At 44.7% G+C, this 20,206-nt stretch overlaps 1 protein-coding gene across 2 annotated transcripts in view; it reads left to right on the top strand.

Moving 5' to 3' along the window:
• TNK1 (tyrosine kinase non receptor 1) overlaps positions 1–7,649 on the top strand; it is a 33,117-nt gene extending 25,468 nt beyond the window's left edge. For both annotated transcript variants that reach the window (XM_069215619.1, XM_069215617.1), the window contains exons 12-14: positions 47–582; positions 2,222–2,317; positions 5,833–7,649. In XM_069215619.1, coding sequence (XP_069071720.1) covers positions 47–582; positions 2,222–2,317; positions 5,833–5,955 — 755 coding nt within the window. In that variant the 3' untranslated portion in view covers positions 5,956–7,649. The remainder of the gene's footprint in view (positions 1–46; positions 583–2,221; positions 2,318–5,832) is intronic.
• Positions 7,650–20,206: the final 12,557 nt, after the last annotated feature.

Here is a 20,206-nt window from a genome sequence, read left to right as displayed (position 1 = left end):
CTGTGTGTGACTTTGTTTCTGATTCTTCCATTTTATGCCACTTTAGGACTTTCTAAGAGCTTGGAGTCTATTTCTGAACTGAGTGTCATGGAGTCATCCCACCACCTGCAGGCGCGTGTCCGGGATCTAGAGAGCGCTGGCAGTCCTTCCTCCCGTCGAATGAGTGACTTGCCTTCAAGGAACGCCCTGGACAACCTGAGGGAACGGGCACAGATACATGTGACCAAATCCTTTGACGTGCCCCCCTTCGTGAAGCCAAAGCCGAGCCCGGGCGCCAGGGATCGCAATTCTGTTCCAAGCACCACTCCGGGTCCTTGGCTGATCCCTCAGCAGCTGCCGAAGGTGGACTATCCTCCGATCCATCGGCTGAACCCAGAGGACCGAGGACAGGCCGGCGACGCGGGGCGGGTTAAGCGGATATCTGCCTCCACTCCCCAACTGGGGCCTCCGGATGGTAGGAAGGAGCCAGGCCAGCTCAGGCCTTTCCCAGGATTTATGGGCTCCTCCACAGACTTAATAAAGCCAACATCCGGTGGAGCACCGAGGATCGATGCAGCAATGATGCAGAGGAAGGTGAAGGAGGTAGGGCCGCCATTTTTTTTTTATTTTTTATTGGGCTGTCTATTTTCTCTTCCTTTGCTTTTCTATGTTTAAAGCAGCACTTAATTTGAGCCTGGTGGTTGCCGATGGGCACCACCAGCAAGTGCTTGATTTGTAAAAGAGGGAGTTCCGGTGTCTGAAGCTGTCCTGAGGAGTCTGGCACCAGTGCACCAGATACCAAGGCTGCGTAGTATTAAATCCATCCTGGGCCTCTTTAATCCACTACCAGACACTCCCTGCCCCATCTCTCGCTCCTTTTTCCCTCTGTTACAGTTTTCCTGTTTTTCCCTTTCTTTGTCTTTGCAATTTGTGTGTGTGTGTTTTTTGTTGTTGTTTTTTTTTGTTTTCTTTAAACCTCCTTTGCTCTTGGTGTGGAAAAATAGGTGCTGGTGGTCCCCACTGGCAACCACTGCTCAAATTAAGCACTGCTACCAGCCCTCACTTTAGAGGGGAAGATACTTTATATTTGGCCAGCATACAGGAGTCCAAATTATGAAAAAAAAATGGAAAGGGGGAGAAAAAAAACTTTTGAATCTGGGTCTCGTATAAAAGCCTTTCACCTCCTGGTGGCAGATATAAGCATTGCAATTTGGTATGTAAAAGATGTAGCGCCAGAGACCAAGCATTAACAAGTAGGCTTTCAGGAACCTCAATATAATGTAACAGAAATTGTCAGCCACAACTAAAGTACCGCTTCAGTCAAAATATTTGTAGGGTCCTATGAATTAATGGCCAACACCAGTGGTGGAAGTGGGCGGTGGCTCCCCCTAAGGAAAAGTATGAATCAATCAAGGATTTATAAAGTGTGGCAGTTCACCTGTGAGGGTCTCAAAGCACTGGCACACACAAAATGGGGGAAAAAGCAAGAAGAAAGCAGAGAAAATGAGGGAAAAGCAAGGAGAAGACACCAAAAAAAACAGGGGAAAAAGAGGAGAAAGCAGTGAAAACAAAGGAAAAAGCAAGAAAGCACACAAAAAAAACAGGAAAGGCAAGGAGAAAGCAGTTAGAATGCAAGAAAAGCAAGGGGAAGGCACTTAAAAAATTGGGGGAATCAAGGAGAAGACTGGAGCAAGAGCAATACAGCAGCACAGAGAGCTGGGCCTGGAGCTTCTTGTGTTTTTTTTTTTTTTTTTTCTTTTTTTTCTGCAAACGAAGCACAGGTTTAAAGATTGTCTGAAACGGCGTGTCCAACATGCCCCTACATTCCGATCGCACCCTCTAAAGAGAAATAAATCCTTTCTTAGTAGGCTGGCAGATTTTATCAGTTTGTTTATTTTTTAGTATATTGTTTCGGTTTCACAAACATTAACATCCTGTATGCAGTCAGTTGCTGGTTATGCTAGGGTACAATTAGGAGAGTTTGACTGATTCTACCCCCAGCCTATAAGCTGGTCTAAGAGCTGTCCAAATATTGAGACAGTCCAGTTCATTCTTGTGTATGATTTTGCATGCGTGGAGGCCTCACCTTTCCTTCTTCGAACCTTCATTATTTATATGTGTGTGTGTGTATGTATATATATATGTGGTGATTGGGATTCATCAAGTGGGCAGTGGTGAACCATGTTGCTAATGCAGTCCTACATGCACTAACCTCTCACTTTATTTTCTGGTCTGGTTTTAGGTGGAAGAGCGGGTGCACGGAGTCACCACTGAGGAGTGCCGGGAAGCACTGCGCATGCACGGCTGGGACCTGATGAAATCTATCCACTACCTGAAGGTAAGGCCCCGTGCTTCCCGGCGGTCTGTGAACTGGACAGACAAGTTACTGAACCTCACCCGTGTCCGAGGGCAGACCTCACGAAGCAGAGACTGAAAGAGAGGCAGGATGCTGGGGGGATGGGCCACCTTGAGTTGCAGAAGGGACCTCCTGATCTTCTGAACATCTTCAAGAGATGTTAGTTCTGTGTTTTCTGCACGCACACCCTTCACAGCCACCCAGACTTGGCTTGGATATTGATGGTTGCTAGCATCAGCAAGAATTCTTCTTGTTCCCTCATTGTGGACACCACGAATTTTCCTTAGGGTAATCAATCCATGGTGGTCAATGAAAGTGTTTGCCACACATAAGAGGTCTGACAGTGCTGGGTGGTGGAACAGATTTTCCAGAGTTTTTTTTAGTGGCAGGGATCTGAGTCTGCACAGCGGTCTACCACTGAAGGGTGAGGCTGTATCTTGTACATGTACATCCACTCGGTGTTGTCTCTTGGCATGATCCATCACTTCACAGGTCTGGTTGCCCTGGAGTTTGAGATTATAGAAGAAGCTGAATATGGAACGAGTCGTAAATTGAGGTCAGATTCCTTGGACCTTAGATCAGTCTAGAATTTTATCACAATAAGTTCTTGAGTGCCAACTCTAGAAAGATTGTGGCAGATGGCTGAAGAGAATTGGTGAGAAGAGCATAGGGAATTTGCGGATCCCATCTAGGAGACTTTGCAGACTGGTTAAGAGAAACTTAATGCCGCTCTCCAGGTCGACTTTGTGGAGAGAACCTCAGAATATTTGTTACAGCCACCAGACGTTCTGCAGACACCGGCACACTCCGGACCTTCCACGGAAGTCTACTTTGAGTTCGCAGAGTGACAATGATAGTGAAGAAAGTGACTATGTTGCTGTAACAGGGCCTTTCGGAGCCACTTTAATGAATGAAAGACAGCACGAGTCCTAGGACATCAAGCCTTGGAACAGAAGGGTGTGGAACTGAGGGAGTGTCTTGAACATTTCTGGAAAAGCGAGGGCATTCAGTCCCTCCTGGACTAGTTTTGACATCCTCTTTAAGTTCTGTCCATGTTATGTCTCAGGTTGAGCCTGGTTCATCGTTACTTGCACGCAAATTATATTTATTGTCCATGTATTTATTGTGTATTTATTAATCTGCATTCATAATAAAAGATGCTGTGAAAATAGACATATGTCATTGGTCCGATAAGGTGTGACTTCTTGATGGGCAAAGAGATGCGTAGCCACTTAATTAAATGTTGCAAGTTAAAATTGACACAGCGAGCAACCAATGACAGCACTGCTTTGACGCCACCTGATTTACACTGTGGGTGGAGCATTGCTGCTATCGGTACAAATGCAAGTAAGGCATAAATTGGAACTATTTATAAAATGTTTCCTGGAAGAAAAAAAATAGGTATATTTCATTTTTGTGTTTTCAGGTAATACTATACCGGAAGATGTGGAGTGATGCCTTAGAATGTTCTATTAGTGTTATGGTGGTGAAGTAACATTTTGTTAAATGACCATGTCCAAAAAGTAAAATGTCCTGAGAAGTTGGTATTTCACTCACAGTGTAGGGTTCACATTTTAATGTAGGCTATTTATGTGCTTTTTAAAAAAAATAAAAATCCTTTTTAATATTAGTAACCATTTTGAAAACTAGCGAGAGTTAATGCTGTTGCCATCTTGAAGTTGTCCCAGGTATAAACTGTGTAATTTGTTATGATTTTTACAATGGAGATCTTCAACAAGTGCTTCTGGTGTGAATGGTTCACCTTATAAACAAAAATCTTTTACGTGATATTCTGGCCCACTGGAATTATGCAACCAACGAAGACAAAGTGATGTGGCAGGGTTGAGTAAATTATGTGGCACGTAACAACAAATCATACACTGGACGTGCATGTTTTGTGATAGTATTGGTTAATAATTCTGTCATTTCTACCAATATTAATATTCCCTGGGCACAGGTTTTAATTAGCTAGTGCAGGTTTAACACCCAAATTAAGCAATAAGCAACTGAAAGGTGACCAGTCAACCTTTGTAAAGGGCCCGAAACTGCACCGCAACAATTTTTGTGCCACAGCAGCGCCAGAAGACGGCAGGAAGAGAAATTAACCTTAACACTGGATATGTCGTTCATCTTATGCATTTGAGCCAGAAACATGATTTTTTATTTTTTATTTAAACTTGAAAATTAGCAGAAGATGATGGATTATCTGCCATAATTATGTGCAAAACAATGTGGCTGCTGAATCACATAGTTCCAGTGGGCCTGATTATGTGATACAGTAACGAACTCCAAGAATTGAGAAGTGATTGTGCCCCACATTCTCAGTCTTTATGCATCAAACTAAATCTTAATCCAAGAATGTTCGGAGAACATCTGTAATTTCCCCTCTTCCAAGTGACAAAGATGCAGGAAAACTTTTCTGGCACTGGGTAGCGCAGTTTACAAGCACAGATGAAACAGAAAATACCAAGCAGCAACATTCCTGAATGAGGGCCTGGTTTAGAGTTTAGTGGATGGGGTTACTCCTTCACAAACGTGATGGATATCCTGTCCTCCGTTTACGATCCCATTATATCATATGTGACTGAGTAACCCGTCCGCCAAATTCTAAATCGGGCCCTAATTTTGAGCTGTGTGCATTTCATTTCAAGATTTTCAATACTTTTGTAAACTTTGAAAATTAAATACTTATCTTTGATTTCCAAGTATATTAGAATCATTTCAAGTTCTGAAATTGCATTCAGTTTGTTTGACGAGACAGTACAGAAAGACCACCAAAATATCAGCTGTCCGAAGCTGCGCTAATTTAAAATTACACACACACTGTCTGTCCTTCGGTGCATGTATTGTGGTTTCCTGTGATTCCTTAAATAAAATGAAATACATTAAATCAGCCAATATTTGTGTGTCTTTTTGGAGGGTTTGCTTTGCGATTTCTGGCCTTCCCATACTCGCTGTACGGCTATTTCCAGGCAGGGCATATTTAAAGTGATTGGACTGACATCAAGACATATCAGGGTCCATCTAACAGTGTTCTCTGGTTGCTGGGTGAGATGTGAGCATTTTAGGGAGAATATTCTGTTGTTCGGTTGATTTAGGGTCAGTTATGTCAAATTTTTAAAATAGTGATTTGGTGAACAGATGCAACAACCTGATCCTACGGAATTGCCACGGTGATCTGTGCCTGTTGAGGCCGCGGGTGGGATTGAATGTTAGGTGTGATGGCTGTGGAGTCAGTTCTTTCTCACTTGACTGAATGTTCAGACTCCTGGAAATGTGTCATCCATTTGTACTTCAAATTCCTTGGCTGCCTAAAATTGGCAATGCTTTCAAACCAGATAAAATCAGTCTTAAATGCAAAAATACTTTTGCATTCAACCAGTCATTACTTAAAACATGTCAGTCTAAAAGATTGTCTTTCTTTTGGAGGCCAGGGGGGATCTCCTGGTTTTCAGTTCCAGAATGTCTCTAAATCCCTCTTTGTTTTCCCCTGGCAGGTGGAGCAGCTCTACAACCTCAGCCGTCACTCGCGGGATGAGTGCCGACGCATCCTGGAAAAGTGCCAATGGAAGTTGGAAATGGCGTGCCGCTACGTCCTCCAGCGGCAGTTTCCCCTGTGAGCGAAGCTTTGGTGGCCAGTAGGCCAGCATTCCTAACAGTGGTATAATGTGGTTCCCACAAAATGCTTAAAGGTTTAAGGACTGACTCGTCAGCCACTAAGGAGGTGCACTTCAGAACAAGTCTTGGAGTGAAAAGGGGGAGGAGTTGATTCAATTTGCAAGAGCCAAGAGCAAGAAGCAGAGTTTCTTGGTGGCAGGGAAGGGGACTGGACACTTCGAGTGCCGTGAGTTCGCAGAGTCGGCGTGGAATAGTAGAATTGTGATGCCTGCAGCCTTTCCAGTCTGCACTCGCCAACGGGTTTTGGAGTTTTGCGCCAGCCAAGAGGTCTTGACAGATGTTATTGATGGGACTCCACCAAGATGGTACATTTTAGTGCAGATCTATGGTTTTCCTGCACCATCCTTCTGGTTTGGGGAAAGAGCTGGTGCAGCACAGAAGAAGGCAGTGTTATGACACAATTGTTATTCCAGAGCTCGGTGCATAATCTGCAACTTTCTCAACAAAATACTCTCCTAGGCTCCTAGCTCATAGACCTACCTGGAGAAAATGGAGTGCAATGAAGGTGTAACGTAGTGTGTTAACTTTTACTTGGCAGAGATTGGAGCCCAGTTCCAGTCTTGTCGTAAGAGACAAAATACCATAAAGAGTGTTCTTAGGGGAAGGTAGCTGCTGATAGACAAAAGAGTCTCTTTAAAACAGATTGTAGGAGATGTTTGAGCAGGGCCAAAATCGTGAGAAGAACAAGACCATGACCAAGGTGCTTGGGAACAAGTTTGAGCACCCAGGAATACTATCAGCCGTTGAATGTGCCTACTCGTACTAGGGTTTTTGTGAAGAGCTAACGGGAACACAAGATTGATACGCAGCTAATGGAGACCTTTGGACAAGCACCAGAAGCCTGGAGTCACCAAACAACAACATTGATCTGGGTTATAGTAGATAGTCCAGGGAACAGCCGTCTGGTTTGAACTGCTGACGCTCTACACTTGAGGTGCCTAGATTTGTAGGTGGACGGGTTGTAGACCCGGCGCAATGGGTGAAGGATTTATCTCCAGTTAGTGGAGACCTGCGGATGGTCCCCATAAGACTGGGATTGGCTCACACACATATTGGGGTCATAGCAGGTGTGCTGTAGGAACAATCAGGAGCTGATGGATCCATACCGATACATAGTTTGTTGGATCTTGTAGAATTGGTGGATGGGCCAAGGGTTCTTCTCTAGTCGGTGGAGATCCTCCGGCCAGGTAACCGGGAATATTTACCAATCTTTTAAGTTGGGGCCCTGGAAACGAATCCCGATGGTCAGAGCCCTGCAGAAGTCCTAGGAATCCGCAACTCAAGGCTGCAAGACCACTGCAAAGAACTGGGCCAAAGAGATTGCTGTACAGGATATAAAAGTATTTCATGTATCTCAAGGGTCTTAGCATCAAAGGTGTACTTACAAAACTATTGTTTTTTGTGTTGCATTAAACCTGCTTCGGATTTGTTTAACTGGAGCAGGGCCAGGGACACTCGTGCCCCCCTGGACAGCTTCCTCAATTTTATTTTTTTAGCAAATGTGTACAGGTATTTTTGTTTTTATGTATGAGGATAAGGAATCCTGGATCAGGGTAAAGTTGCGGATGAATTAGTGACTTTGTGTGCACCTGTATCCTGTGCTAAGAAATAATGTATATAAAGAACTAAAAATGGTCTGATTGGCTGGTTTCTTTCTGCTTCTGTGTCTCCGGCTAAGGCTTGTTGTGTACGCTGTGGTGAAGTGGGCAGATCACACAGAGTTTACTATACAAGAACCACTGCAAGAACAAGCAAGAAGAACAAACACCCCTTGTTAAAGCCAGCAGGTCTGACCTTTGCAAGCCTGCATTAATTCAACATATTGCTAAAAAGTAAAATCGCCAATGTAATAAGGACAAAGTGACCCATTGCAAGAATAAATGAATTGAAAAACATGAAAGAAAAGCAGAGCTTGGCCTGCCAACTTTGGCACTGAGGTGGATTACTTATTAGGGAGATGTACGCATTCAAAATCTTGTCCCTCATAGGGGAAGAAGCCAATGGCTTTAGTGGGCTGAACCATTGCCTCATGCTGTGCTCTCTGGTGGGCAGAAGCAAAATTTGAATGATATCGAATAGACCAATCAGTGAAGAGGGATGGTAAAAAGTCCACGTATGTATAGAAATGTAAACGTTATATTATGGTTTCATTAGAAAACATTAGACGGTCTGAGCTGTGTCTAGCCAAGACCTAAAAAGTGCCCGGGTGGTGTCCATTTCCCCCTGAAGCTCCACATAGGAAAGGCGACTTGACGATCAGCCCAACCCTTCGCTGTCTGCTCACATTCTATATTTGTTCCTCACTTGTTTCGGTCACTGTAGTGTGTACCCTGAGAAAGTTTAGCTTGTTCGAGAGGAGAGTAAAACCTGGGGCTTTACGCCCACCCTTGCTAGTGTGCCACCCACCCATGAATTTCCTGCATCACGGGTGGGGCACCCTGACGATGTACTCATACAGACTTAAGACGTCTCAAATCACCTGCATCCAGACAATCCTGAAATCCAAGCTGTAATTAACGCACGTTCAGGCATGTAATTATTACTAGCGTTTTTCACTAGTATATCAAATTTGAAAGCATTTTCTAGGAGGCCTATTAATCATAGTATTCCTGTTCTCTGTAATAGGAAAAATAAACCGAGCTGCACCCAAGCCATGTGACAGTCGTTGACTCAACATCCTGCCTTCGTGGTGACTTGAAACTCCTACGTTAGCTCAGTGAACTAATGGACTTGCTGCAGAGATCCATTTACAGCGGATCGGTCACAATTTCAACAGGTTCCCACTCTGGTGATGCAGACTCGGAAGCTCATCCTTCTGAGATCGATTGCTCCAGATCCATTGAATCAGAGATCTTGGATCCCTTATCTCTGAGCAATGATTGTTTTAGAGGTTCCAAGGTTCTGGTCCAAAGTCAAGGTTCTAGCGTCCAGTTAGGAGAGCTGCCAGGACTAGGCGATCGGTGACAATAGGGCAGGAGACACATTTCTACAAGAGGACGTTCACTCTCCTAAGTGAATGTTTAAGCAAAGAAACCACTGTGCTGAACATTGGCTACATCCCCACTGGTGGTCACCAAGGGGGCTCGAATTATGTGGCTCCCATTGTGTGAGACACAGCTCTTGCTGGACATTTGAGGTGGCAGTGACACCCAATCTGTCCAGCACCGTAAGACCCAGTGGCAAACTAGAAGTTGGGCCCCTGGTGCCCTTGGATTTGATATCTGTGAAACAGGATGGGGCGGTGTTTGTGGCTCAAAGGCTCAGAAGCTTCAGGCTTCAGACAACACAGCAGGATGTTTGGGCCTTGGGTAAAAGCACCCCAACCCCTCTTTCAGTCTTGGGCAGAAGAAAGGATCATAAAAACTCCCTCAAAATCAAGGTTGGTATCAGGTTGGTCATGGAGGCCCACCTTGTCACACTCGTAGAATTTTTTTCTACTCCTACGGCAGGTGGATCGCCATTCCTGATATTAAAATTTTGTGCCACTGACCACTTATGTGGAAAGTAAAACCAATGCCCCCTTTGTTTATTTTATCCCCAGGCCCCCCTCTGACTTTTTTCAGGATGATCTTTAAATTTATTTAAAATCAATTTAGCACTAAGGGAAGCTACGCTTCACTACAAAATTGTTTGATTACAGCCTCTCGCTCCACTGCAGTAATACTTAACTGCACGAATGCACTAATGCCTCTCTGAGTCATACTCGAGTAAAAACTACTCGTGATATGTTTTTACTCCGTGTCCAGTTATTCCCCATCGTCTCAATGAGGTCAGTCTTGGTTAGCACGCTATGAGAAAGTAAATGCCTTTACGCACAAGGTTTCAGTGTTGTTTAAGGGTGGGTAACCCTGACTGCTTGCATTCCAGAGGCTTTACAACACCTTTCTATTGTTAGATGTAGAGGGAAAGAGTAATACTTCATTGCACAATGTATTCTTTAAATTAAGTTGGCTGTTGGCCTAGTGTGCAGAGGCCTTTTGCTGCAAGGAGTCTGAGAACCAAATGGCACTTAGTCATTCCACCCTGACTTATCATGTATCTCTGCACAGATGCATCACAAACTTTCATAATAATATTCTCACACTGCGAGTAAAACCTCCAAACTTTCAAATTTAGACATCTTTTATTTTTAAAGGATAACTGTTCTGCAGCTGCTTTCTCGAGCTTTTTCAAGTCACTCTTAAATAGAAAGTCAAGAAAATGTTTTTGGGGAAATTTGGGGCTCATGCTTCAGATTTCACATCAAAGAAGTCCAAAGAAGTGTTTTAAGTTTGTGAGCTACATAACCCTGGGATGTATAATCTGTAAACAGCATCATCCCCCAAAATTATGCACAATCCCACACCATAGGTTTGAGATTACCAATAACAGTTCCTACATCCCTAATGCCCTGTACATCGCACAACCAATGACACTTCTGACGGAAGATATGGCAGCACTTTTTTGCAGCAAAAGGGTCGATTGATGGACCAGAACTATGTGAGAGTCTTTACAGACATGAGCCCTGGACACAAATTCCAGTAAACACCAGAGAAACCACCATTGGAAAATCCACACAAGAAAATCCACACAAGACAATGTTTAAAGAACAAACAGTGATTTATTTAAAATTAAGGAATTGTTACAGAAGGCAAAAGCATAATGGTTAGTCAATCAATTCAAGATACTCAAAATGCAAATAAATGCAGATCGGCATAGGCAGTGGAAGCTGGTCCCTAATCTAGCAAATTGCCAGGGCAGAATAACGGCTAGCAGGCAGAAAAGATTGAGTTAATGAGCATTTTGTCTTAGGGGCTGCTCAGTTCAACAGGACAGAATAAACATGAAAAATATTCTTAAATAGAGATTAGTTAACAAACTAACATGGAATCTGCCCTCTGAGGAGACCAGGACAGAACCTGCCTTGTAACCCAAATAGAGTGGTTTTTATTCACTTTTATACAGAAATTTTACAGTCACTGTAATGTGACAAGAGATGCATTGAGCCATCTAATAAAACAGAAAACACATCACATGGTATAATGACTTTTGCTATACATCTATTGAACAGTGCTATTATGGCTTACAGTACAAAACAAATGAACATAAAAAAATACAAACATCTCCTTTCGGGCCAAGGAATTGTTCTTCAATTGCAAACGTGTGTTTAGAATGTTACTGAAGGAAGCAAAATACAACTGAGAACAAGCATTTGCAATGTAATAGGGTCTCGCATTTCTTGGAGTTACAGCTATTAGCAGTTGTAAAACTCCCAACCGGACTTTTCTTGCTACATTAAATGGAAAAAAACTGCGTGATCGCGCTGCTACAGTTCACTCGTAAACACACCGGCAAAAGTGAAATTAACTATGTAACAGGGTCGATGTCATGCAAAGCGCTGGACTTCTGGCAAGCGAGATCGCACTGTGGAAAAAAAGATAAAAAGTAGTCCACAAACCTGACGGGAAACAGCGAGCCTCGCATGTTTTCCGTACTTGGTCGCTGCCCACGAGGAGGGCTAACCACCGGAAAAAAGGTATGCGTGACTTCCACTAATGAAAGCAAGCAGATTTTGAAAGGCAAGCACACGAACCAATGAAAGACACTGACGTGACATGGAAGGGGCTCCGAGCCCTTTTCTATCTACTAATGCATCTCGCAAGTGAAACGCATGCGCAAGCGACTCAGGCGCGGCCCTAAAAATGGTATGGTGCAAGCAGGACCATAAAATTAAATTAACTTTGTATGTTTTAATATAATGTTGAAGGTCCCAGTTGAGGCTCTGTGTGCACAGGCAGGGAACGAGAAAGCATTTCGTTGGTGAACACTTTAAAAGTACAATTGACAACACTAGACCCATGCGTCAACTTTAAAACTTCATCATTAGACAGAATACAAAAATTACATTTGTGGCTCGTGAGATAATTGAAACCGATTTTTTCACAATGAAAACTGCTTCTTCGCACACATCTGCGTCAGATGTGGTTGGATTCACAAACTTGAGCCGATTCTGCCCTACGTATTATGATGTCTGTACGTGAACAAGATGATGTTTGGGTTAAACATTAGACTGACAGACAGAGAACAGGTGGTAGCTACGGAAGCAAAGTTGCCTATTTCACTGATTTTTAACTAGTTCACATGCGTTCAACCTGCAACATCTTAGACCCAGAAATAACGTTTTTTTGTTTGTTTTTTGTGTGAAAAATCTACTGTTCCTTCAATAAACTTCTACTGGCTTCTCACAGCCATGCTTTGTTGACTTACTGCAGTGTGCAATTTAATGTATTTATTTACCGGTTTATTAGTGTTTGATAAGTGCAGATCTAAACATGTGGCAGTCAGGATTTCAACAAACAACAAGTGGAAAGGTTTAGGAAGCAATGATAGGAAAGATCATGAACAGACAGCACCATCCAAGAGGGTACCAGAAGGCTAGAAGGAGTTCCTGACTTAGTTCACCTTGTCCTGAGAGGGGCATCTTTTCAGTATCTGGTGACAGAAAGCGCTACCGCAAGGGACATCGGTGCAATATGAGGGATGTGCCATATTGTGGATTGTTACGTTATGTTTTTGGTGGTGTCAAATGCCAAAAATAATGGGAGCGCCCTGTGCCTACAAAGTGTAACACAATGCAAACTTTTGTCAAGCCATCGCACCTCTGATGCATGGCCAGATCTGCATTGAAGACATGCAATCCTCAGAGACAGTCAGCTAAATAAACTTCTGAAGCACCTTCTATCAAAATGCAACCAGTGCCAAAGGGTTTTTATTTGTTCCAACCTACTAGACCACCCCTGTGCTGTGAGGCGCATTGAGTCTTACCAATGACAGAGAGGGGCTTTGAGCCCTCCCATAGTTTGTCAACCGTTGATTTTCCTCGTCATTCTCGTTTGCCTACTTTTCATTCATGCCCCAGCTTGTGACTCTTGCGTTTGTCCCTCCCCCGGAGCATTTACTCTTTACAAACTCTTTGAATCTGTGGCATCGCTGCTTTTTAAGCGCTACCTTTTTCTTTTGTGTGAAGCGCTCCTTTAGAGTACGTGTGTTTTCAAGCTGTATCTCTTATTTATTTATTTTCCCCTTCCATCCATGATGCTCCCGCATAGCCGATAGCTTCTCCCTGACCACTTCCTCATGGGCTCGACTGTGTGCTTCTCCCCATTGCCTCCCCTACCTGTGCTTTGTGTTGCTTTCCCCACGCCCACCCTTCCCTTGATGCTTTCACATCACCACGATTCTACGATCTGTTGATTTTTTTTTTTCGTCATCTTTCGGTGATCGCACCCCACACTGTCCCCTGTGTTGCTTCGCTATTCAACCCCATCATTTCATGGTTTGCTTTGCCATTCTCCCATCTTCTAATATGTGGTTTCTGCTCGTCAACTGACCCACTTGTTCTTAATATGTGCAAAGCGTTCTTGAATTTTTATTTTTTATTTTCTTTTTAATTATCGATCCAACTCGCGCCATTTCGTAGATGTGTGCATGCACCTAAAAAAATAAAAAAAAGAATGAAGGCATGAGTGGCTGCCTTTTTCTGACCTTAGGTATGACGGACAGCAGTGTGGATAAAATCAGATGGCAAATCCAATAGGTCACAAAGATCAGACATATTGGATTTGCTAATGTTTGTTTTTCAGAAAGCAACTTCTTATGGATATCTTTGATCCAGTGATCCTGTGCAGCCGTAATTTAAAATCAAATATTGCAGAGAATGTGCTCTCTGCAGAGCTCATTCAAAAAGTGTTTTATATGCACCTTTGTTGCTGTTGTTTCTGCTGAGAATCGATTTACAGTTTGGGGTATTCTATTGCTGTTTGTTGAACATGCCAACAAGATAAACAGAGGAAATCTGAAATATATTTACATTACATGCATCTCACTATAGAACAATGAAAGAACCTCTCTAATGTATCATGAATACCAATCTATTATATATAATGTTCATCCCCTATGTGTGACTTTGAGTGTGCCAGGCAAAGACTGGAACAGGAAGTCAGATTACAGTCAATGCACTGGTCATAATTCAGGCACAAACTCACTCCTGTTCCATCAAAGGCACATGGGTGAAAGGTAGGCCAATGTCTGAAGTGGCGAGCCCCCCTTTCACTGCAGGCAGGGTCGCAGTCTGCGAACCTCTTGCGGGCGCGCGCAGTTACTGCCTGCCCCTGCCTGCCGGAGGATGCCTCTCCAAGCGTCCCAGGGATCTCTGGTCCCCACTCCCAAGGGCCACCCCCTGGGGTACACGGTGTGCTCTTTCTATGTGGCTTGAGTAAGTGGCCCTACTGATGCCTTTGCTTCTGTTATATGGCAAGGTCACAAAGACTTTCCTTCTCTTCAATGGGCTGGGCACTCATGCAAATCAGGGTATGCCCGTTGGCATCACACCGGGGCATATTTAGTGCTGGTGTCATCCATTTTGAGTAGAGCCTACTTCAGCATCTGCAACCCATTCTGTAATACCACAGTGCTCCGTGGTGCACATATAAAGGGGGGCCATGTATAATATGTTTCCAGGGGCGTTATTATAAAACAACCCTGTGCTGCCTGCTTTTTGTGCCCCGAGGGCACTTTGATATTAACAGGGGGGCACAGACGCTGGTGCGGCCCCTCGAGTCACATGGATGGCACTGGCCCACATCCAGCACCAGCGTGGTCCCACCGTGATACCTGCACTTTACTGCCGGGCCCATGGTTACTATGTTAACAGCACATTTTCAAGTTCCAGATTAAAATCCAGTGTTTGTTAGAAGGTCATGACTGACTAAAAGTGAGACATTTCTCATGGGGACACTTGGTATCTATAAATGTCAGCTTAACAAGAGCACCACCTTCATGCAATCCGACAAATACCTCAGAAGAGCAGTGGTGAGCATGCTTAAAGTATGACAGTTTGGAAAGCAGGGTTACAAATCAACCAGTGGTGTAATTAAACATTTGAAAGATTTTTCAGCGGACTATACTGTTTGTATGAATGACCACCCTGTAAAAAGTCCTAATAATCAGTAGAAAGTTGGACTTCATCCAGAAATTGTTAGTTAGAGCCCTTTGGATACAACACTCTTACTTTTTAGTCCATTGTTAGTCCTGTAAACCAGACAGAGTCCGACAGAGTGTGAAAGCTAATGAGATGTGAGATATGTTAATGAGGTGTGAGTGAGCCTGCAATACACAGACTTTGTATGCTTCGCACAATCTAACTTGAGTCCATGGGTCACACTGCCAATGGGAAGACATTACATTGAACCGCCTTACTTATCATTTACATTAATTATGTGATTTATAAAAAATGGCTGCAAAAAAACATTGTGTTTTGTAAGCAATGGGAGAACACAGTTTTGGTCTATTTGGGGGTTTAGGTAGCTGAATACATAGTAATAAGCGCAGATTTTAAAAGTGTGGAAAACACTGAGAAAACTCCACTAAAATCCACAAAAAATAAACACTGAAAACAGAACAGCCTAAGTTCAGCTGATATTATAACAGGGGGTGCATGGGCACCAAGGCCTGCGGGTTGAGGGCCATTGTCCTTCTTTGCATTAGGCACACACCATCCTTGCTGCATCACTGGCAGTCACTGATGAGTACTCGTGCTCGCACATTTGGAAATGTTACACATGTGAGTTTCCCTATAAGTAAACTTTTAGCACAAGGTCATGTGCTCTTTCTTAATTTTTTTTTGTTCATGGGAGAAACCTTTTACTTGATGGATAACTTCCTCCTCACCAATTATTGTCTCTATTGCCATGCAAGGGAACTCTCCCAGCACACAATCTCATGCTCAGACAATCTTTAAAACATCACACTGTGGATGCGCGCCACGCAATGTGTGAAACGCAAGGAGGAATATAACATTCCCCCTACTCACCGCCTGTCACAAGGAGGCAACCATTTTAGACACAAAGCCAGATCCCGTCCACCCCATTGCATGTTGCCCCATCCCTCCCGCCCCATTGCTTGTTGCCCAATCCCTCCCGCCCCATTGCTTGTTGCCCCATCCCTCCCGCCCCATTGCTTGTTGCCCAATCCCTCCCGCCCCATTGCTTGTTGCCCCATCCCTCCCGCCCCATTGCTTGTTGCCCAATCCCTCCCGCCCCATTGCTTGTTGCCCCATCCCTCCCGCCCCATTGCTTGTTGCCCCATCCCTCCTGCCCCATTGCTTGTTGCCCCATCCCTCCCGCCCCATTGCTTGTTGCCCCATCCCTCCCGCCCCATTGCTTGTTGCCCCATCCCTCCCGCCCCATTGCTTGTTGCCCCATCCCTCCCGCCCCATTGCTTGTGGCCCCATCCCTCCCGCCCCATTGCTTGTTGCCCCATCCCTCCCGCCCCATTGCTTGTGGCCCCATCCCTCCCGCCCCATTGCTTGTGGCCCCATCCCTCCCGCCCCATTGCTTGTTGCCCCATCCCTCCCGCCCCATTGCTTGTTGCCCCATCCCTCCTGCCCCATTGCTTGTTGCCCCATCCCTCCTGCCCCATTGCTTGTTGCCCCATCCCTCCCGCCCCATTGCTTGTTGCCCCATCCCTCCCGCCCCATTGCTTGTGGCCCCATCCCTCCTGCCCCATTGCTTGTTGCCCCATCCCTCCTGCCCCATTGCTTGTTGCCCCATCCCTCCCGCCCCATTGCTTGTTGCCCCATCCCTCCTGCCCTATTGCTTGTTGCCCCATCCCTCCTGCCCCATTGCTTGTTGCCCCATCCCTCCCGCCCCATTGCAAGCGGACCCCGCACGAGACAACAGATGCGCCTTTCACTCTGTGTAACTCTGGGTAACAGAGGCCGCGGCGTAGCTTGGTCAGTGAGATACGGGGGTGTGAGCTGCAGGTTTCCCAACATCCATGCTGGCATGTCCTGTTAAAATGCAGTATTAGAGAAGCAGTGCCGAAGGGGCGTGTAGGGGGCGAAGCAAAAGGAGAGGGGTGCAGATTGTAAGAAGTATTTAAAAAACAATACTTTGCAAAATTACCAACATTTTTTAGACCTTTAAAACATTGATGAGAGAGAGTGTATGTGTGTGCGTGCGTGTATATATATGTGTATATATATATCTATCTATCATAGGTGAAATCCGACAGGCTCCTTACCATACTTGACTGAAACCACCTGTACCTAACTATTTAGTAAAGAATAGATTTATGGGAGGGGAGGTGTAACTCCCCTCCTCCCCCTTGACAGAAGTTTGCATTGCTGGGACAACATGAGACATGCTACGAACACGCTCTGGGATCTGGCACTAGCAAATGTTCTGGGTTTTGCTTTATAACCTTACACAGAGCACAACCCCACGCTGGAGGAGACGTGCTGCATTCATTCACCGTGCACTGCCGACACCAGGCGCTGCTTGCACCGTGATTGTGGTAGCCACCAGTCAATGTGTAATAGTCAAACAAAATCTGTGCAGGTCCTATGCTTTTTAAAAGCCGGCAGAGCCATGCACAGCCACTGATACAAACTCGTCTCCTAAATGGTAACTGCTTTCCAGGGTCTCGATCTGCAATCCGTCTTGCCCCATTGCTTGTTGCCCCATCCCTCCCGCCCCATTGCTTGTTGCCCCATCCCTCCCGCCCCATTGCATGTTGCCCCATCCCTCCCGCCCCATTGCTTGTTGCCCCATCCCTCCCGCCCCATTGCTTGTTGCCCCATCCCTCCCGCCCCATTGCTTGTTGCCCCATCCCTCCCGCCCCATTGCTTGTTGCCCAATCCCTCCCGCCCCATTGATTGTTGCCCCATCCCTCCCGCCCCATTGCTTGTAGCCCCATCCCTCCCGCCCATTGATTGCTTCCCCCATCACTCCCACCCCATTGATTGTTGCCCCATCCCTCCCGCCCCATTGCTTGTTGCCCCATCCCTCCCGCCCCATTGATTGTTGCCCCATCCCTCCCGACCCATTGCTTGTTGCCCCATCCCTCCCGCCCCATTGCTTGTTGCCCAATCCCTCCCGCCCCATTGCATGTTGCCCCATCCCTCCCGCCCCATTGCTTGTTGCCCCCATCCCTCCCAGCAACAACGGGTCAGGGCGCTATAGTTAAAAAAAACGTAAAAAACAAAACTATAAACTTAGAAAAAGCACACTATGATGGTAACAGCCCTAGCCATTTCATACTACTGTCCCGCATTTTTCCTGCCCCTCCTCCCTTCGCCTGCACTGCTTACCCCTTCTGTTCATCACAAAAAAAAAATTACAAAGTAAAATAACTCTCACTTAAGTGCTGCACTACATGGCTAAAAAACGACAAAGCCAATAGGCGAGATCTATTGGCTTTACCAATGCTTGTTAATTCCGTTTCGACATACGTTTGTGTGTGTGTGCCATTCATTCATATATACCTAGTTTTATGCCTTGAGCCGCACCCAGCAAAGCAGCACTTCATACAATCCATAATTACTACTTTTAAACTCTTTTGTAAAATAATTATACTTAAAAATAAATATTCCACTACACATTTCGGGACTGGATTGAGAATTGTAAATAAAATTCCTATATCCTTTTGAGATTGCACTTTCTGAAGAATTAAAATAGAAGAGCAACCGCCAGTCTCTATCGCCATCTGCTGGACATTTTGCTACACTATTCTTGGTGATTCCACAGATGATCTAATTTGGCCTATAAATAAAAATAATTTCTTCAAAGTGTTGTTACCTAGTGTAACAATGCAGAATATATGGTTCTATAACGCCCAGTCCATGAGAGTTGAATACTATAAATAACTTGATGCATATCTCCAAGGATATCAGTTATTTAAGAGAAGTGAGACATGGTCTGGGGTGGCTCTCTTAAGAGCTGTGACCTAATAAGTAGAACCCTTATCAATGGAAGGTCTGACACTGTGGACGCCCCACCCAGCAGACGCCCCTCCCCCCAGCAATGTAAACGAATGATCTATAATGTACACCAGTGGTTCCCAACCTGTGATCAGGGGACCCCTGGGGGACCACAAATCCTCCTCAGGGGGTCCGTGACTACTTAGAAAATGCACCATTAACAAGTTGATAAAGTGTATGTAAAAAAGTGGCTAAATGTACAGTCGGAAATTTTAAAGTGTACTGTAAATGTCAGGGAATTTGAAATTGGAGACTAAAAATACATTTGTATCCTCAGATTGATTCGTGGGAGCAGGGCAGGTGCATCTAACAGAATATAGTATGGACGATGTGTGGCTCCAATTGAATTTAGGAAATATCCAACCTTCTTATTAAAATTATTTTTTTATTTTGTTTGTTTGTAAATTAAGTAAAGTGTGTTATCATTTGTGTACTTGCTTGATGCATGCTTATTTCCTTATTTTTTGTGTATTGTTTTGTGTTTCAAATCTTCAACAATGCTTAGGCCGGGGTCCCCGGTTTCCATCCTGGACTCAGTGAGGGCTCTCCAGAGTCCAATAATGATTCAGTGGGGTCCCTGGGTTCCAGGAATGATAAAATGGGGGTCCACAGAAGTTAAAAGGTTGGTAACCACTGATGTACACTAACAACCAAAAGCTACTCTTCAGCCTCACAGAGGGTGAGCTGGGGCCCTTCACCGCATAGAAGTAGTTACCTGGATCTTCAGCGCTATGTGTGGCTAATCTTTGTCAAGCGATTTCAGAAGTAGTTGCAGGTCCAGGGAAGCAAATTCACAGCGTCTGTCGCCATCTACTGGCACTGGCCCTGTTAGAAGGCTCGCCATTAATAAAAGTAACAGGCTGTCATGTTTTTAGAATCTAAAAGTTGTACCCTTTTTGTTTGTCACTGAGCCTCAAAAGTAGTAAATATCTTGTTCTGCTTTGATTTTCTTGATGCTGAAATCCTGACAATCTAACCTAACGCGTGCTTGTATAGCATAGTTATCCCGTCGGGACACGTCGGTGCTGAACAACATGTTTATTGTTCCCCAACTCAATGGTACTCATTTTATCGACTTTGTGAGGATGACTGGTTGAGTGGGACTTACCAGGATCCGAGACAGTCACAATTAGGTCAGACACAGACAGGTTCCTGTGGTCCATGCATAGGTCCAACGAGCCACCAGAACCAGCTTGTGATATATGAAGTATGTAACATACGTAATTGAATGGCTGATCTAAGGCAATTTGTCCCAGGACAATGTTTCATCAGCATTAAATAGAGCCAAGTAAGTGTTCGTGAGGGGACTTCATTTACGAAGCATCCAGGGAGACATTAAACGGGCTCTTCTTGTGAAGTGTTGTTTCACTAGAGAAAGACTTAGGCCCTGATTT

The sequence above is a fragment of the Pleurodeles waltl genome, chromosome 12, assembly GCF_031143425.1.
Source record: "Pleurodeles waltl isolate 20211129_DDA chromosome 12, aPleWal1.hap1.20221129, whole genome shotgun sequence".
In the NCBI taxonomy this organism is placed as follows: Eukaryota; Metazoa; Chordata; class Amphibia; order Caudata; family Salamandridae; genus Pleurodeles; species Pleurodeles waltl.
This window is presented reverse-complemented; position numbering and strand designations above follow the sequence as displayed.